A 2,805-nucleotide genomic window follows, 5' to 3' on the forward strand; every position below is an offset into this window, starting at 1 on the left:
ATACAATTTTTTTCTTTTTGATTTTTTTACCTGGATTACTGAGATGCATCAGGACATCACAAGCATTGCATTATCCTAACTTGGGATAATGCAAAATAAGCATTTTCACGAGGATTTATGAACTTAGAATTTTTGCAGTTTTCACTTGCAAATAGTGATAGACAAAGCTCTTCAATAATACCTAACTGCAGCTTGCAGTACCAAGAAAATACTGAAAGACATTATAAACTTTTTTTTTTACTAATTTGTTCATTGGCTCCTTTAAGTTATACATTGCTCCTGCCTTCCTATATATAAAATTTGTAGCTATATTTCCCTCCAACTTTGCTGTATGCTTTATATGTTCAGTGTTCTCACTTTTATTTTTTTTTTCTTTTGTATGTGTAGCTCATTCCTACCTGGTGTATCAGAGATATTTACCCTTTCAAGTGTTTTGTAAATTCGCATTTTTTTGTTCATTTAAAAAAAGGGGGGAAAAAAAAGCTTGCAGAACCCGATGGAGACGCCGGTGTTGTGCGAATTTCAGTTTCCTTGTGAAAATCTATTCCCCCTTGTGAGTCACTGGTCCAGGGAACAACGTATTCATTTCTATGGTCCAGGGCATAACGCCAGAGCAATCCTATGAGGGACGCGCTTCCAACACAGAGGGAAACAAATTTTCACAGGGTAACTGAATTTTGTACAACACCGGGTTTAAAAACCGTTTTAAACCCGGTGTTGTACAAAATTCAGGTACCCTGTGAAAATTTGTTTCCCTCTGTGTTGGAAGCGCGTCCCTCACAGGATTGCTCTGACGATGCCCAAAGTCACGTGATAACTCGTCTAATATACCTCATTGGACGCTACAGCCATACCTACGAGCCCAGATGTTGCAGCTTGTCTGCCTGATTTTTATTTTTCTAATTTTCCAAATCATAGCTTTAAATTTTCCACGTATTTTAACCGTGCTTGATGGCTGAAGACACAAAAAATATTCCTCAGTCACAGCCCACCTTCCCCGAAAAAAAAGATATTAAGAGTTTATTTACGCAATTTTTAAACAGGCACATATCAGGAGGACTGCTAAGTGTTGAATAAGGACCGTGTGGAAAAACTGGTTTGTGAAACGAGCCGGTGAACTGATCTGCTGAAAGGAGTTTGTAGAAAAAAAAAGTGAAAGAAGAAAAAAAAAATGGACAGGACAGTGACTTTACCAAGCCAGCCTGACAAAACCACCACAGGTAATATGTTTAACTAGTTAATTAGTTTAAAGCAGAAACTTTCTTCCACACAGATGGTTGCTGAGGAAAACCGATAGTCAGTAAATTTAGCTAAAATTAGCCACCCTCAGCTCATGAACACTGTGTTTACATCTATACATGACAAAAATAGAAGAAATGTTACAGTTTACATTGAACTGAGTTTGTAATGATTATTTTTGAGGCATGCTTTTTTAGTGGTGGGTATGTTGTAAAAGAGTAATGGTTGGTTTATTATTATTATTATTATTATTTTGCCACTTAGCTTTAAACCACACATGTTAAAACTCAAAACATCGTGTTTAATCAACAACTCACCCTAGAGACAGTTTTAGTTCAAATTAAACCTGCCATGCATGTTTCTGGTCTGTGGAGGAAACACAAGTGAACATCAAAATAATGAATTCATATCAGATTAGTAAAGAGTTTTAAAACTCTAGATATACAGTATTGTGATATTACCACGTTGTAAGCAGAATCACTACAGATTGTGAATTTATTTATTTACATGAGGTTAAATTAAAGCGAACAGTTCCCTTCAGAATTGCATTTCATCTGCCTGTTACTTTTCTAATCTCATGTTGGGAAATAATGAAGTTGTAGCAGTTTTGGTCAAAATCTCACAACATATCACATCAGAGTATTTACTGAAGAGGACTTTCAGCTACTACCACACCAAATTTAAAACCTCATCTGTTAACTGAGTTTTAGACATTTCTGTGCTGTTGTGTGGCAGCCATCTTGAATTGGGTTGACACCAACAGTTAATTAAATGTAAGTGTACATCTAATAATTGTTTTCTGCAAAATTTAGTTAAATTTATCAAGTGGCTCATGAGATATTTTACTAACAGGCTGACAGGAGCTCATTAAAGTACAAGTTATTGCTCAGTTTTTAAAATGTTGGTCAGTTTTCTCCTTTGACCATCTGCTAATAATTAAAAACATTAGTAGCAGAGCTATCAGTTCAGGATGTAACTGCTGTCTGTTTCAGTGACACTAGTGGAGAGCAGCTCCACACCCAGTGGGCTGGAACTGGTCAGCTCCTACCAGACCAACAGAGTGGGAGACCCTACAGACCTGGTGGCCCTGGCGGAGCAAGTCCAGAAGGTCTGAATGATGTTTACCAGCATGAAAAGCCTCATGATAAATACCTACAGTAATTCTAATATCTGAATATTTCTCAGGGAGATGATTTCGTAAAAGCCAATGCTTGCAACAAGCTGACAGTGATCGCAGATCAGATCAGATACCTGCAGGAGCAGGCGAGAAAGGTATGAGCAAACATTCACAGGAGCTCCTGTCTGATAAAAGCAGCAGAGTTGTGACTGACGCTCTCAGATATTGGTTGTTTTGATGCAGTTTGTTACTTTTTAGGTGTTAGAAGAGGCAAAGCGAGATGCTGAACTCCATCATGCTGCCTGCAACATTTTGAAGAAACCAGGCAATGTGTATCACCTCTACCAGAGGCCTTCTGGACAGAAATACTTCTCCATTATTTCCCCAAAGGTTGGTCACACACACACACACACACACACACACACACACACACACACACACACACACAC

At 38.0% G+C, this 2,805-nt stretch overlaps 1 protein-coding gene across 1 annotated transcript in view; it reads left to right on the forward strand.

The window, feature by feature from the left end:
* Positions 1-1,172: 1,172 nt before the first annotated feature.
* cunh1orf50 (chromosome unknown C1orf50 homolog) overlaps positions 1,173-2,805 on the forward strand; it is a gene marked incomplete at its 5' end in the record, with an annotated part of 8,581 nt that continues 6,948 nt past the window's right edge. The window contains 4 exon segments of the mRNA XM_014022277.1: positions 1,173-1,220; positions 2,232-2,347; positions 2,425-2,511; positions 2,615-2,746. Of these exon segments, the coding sequence (XP_013877731.1) occupies positions 1,173-1,220; positions 2,232-2,347; positions 2,425-2,511; positions 2,615-2,746 (383 nt within the window).

The sequence above is a fragment of the Austrofundulus limnaeus genome, unplaced genomic scaffold (genome assembly GCF_001266775.1).
Source record: "Austrofundulus limnaeus strain Quisiro unplaced genomic scaffold, Austrofundulus_limnaeus-1.0 Scaffold322, whole genome shotgun sequence".
NCBI classification, from domain to species: Eukaryota; Metazoa; Chordata; class Actinopteri; order Cyprinodontiformes; family Rivulidae; genus Austrofundulus; species Austrofundulus limnaeus.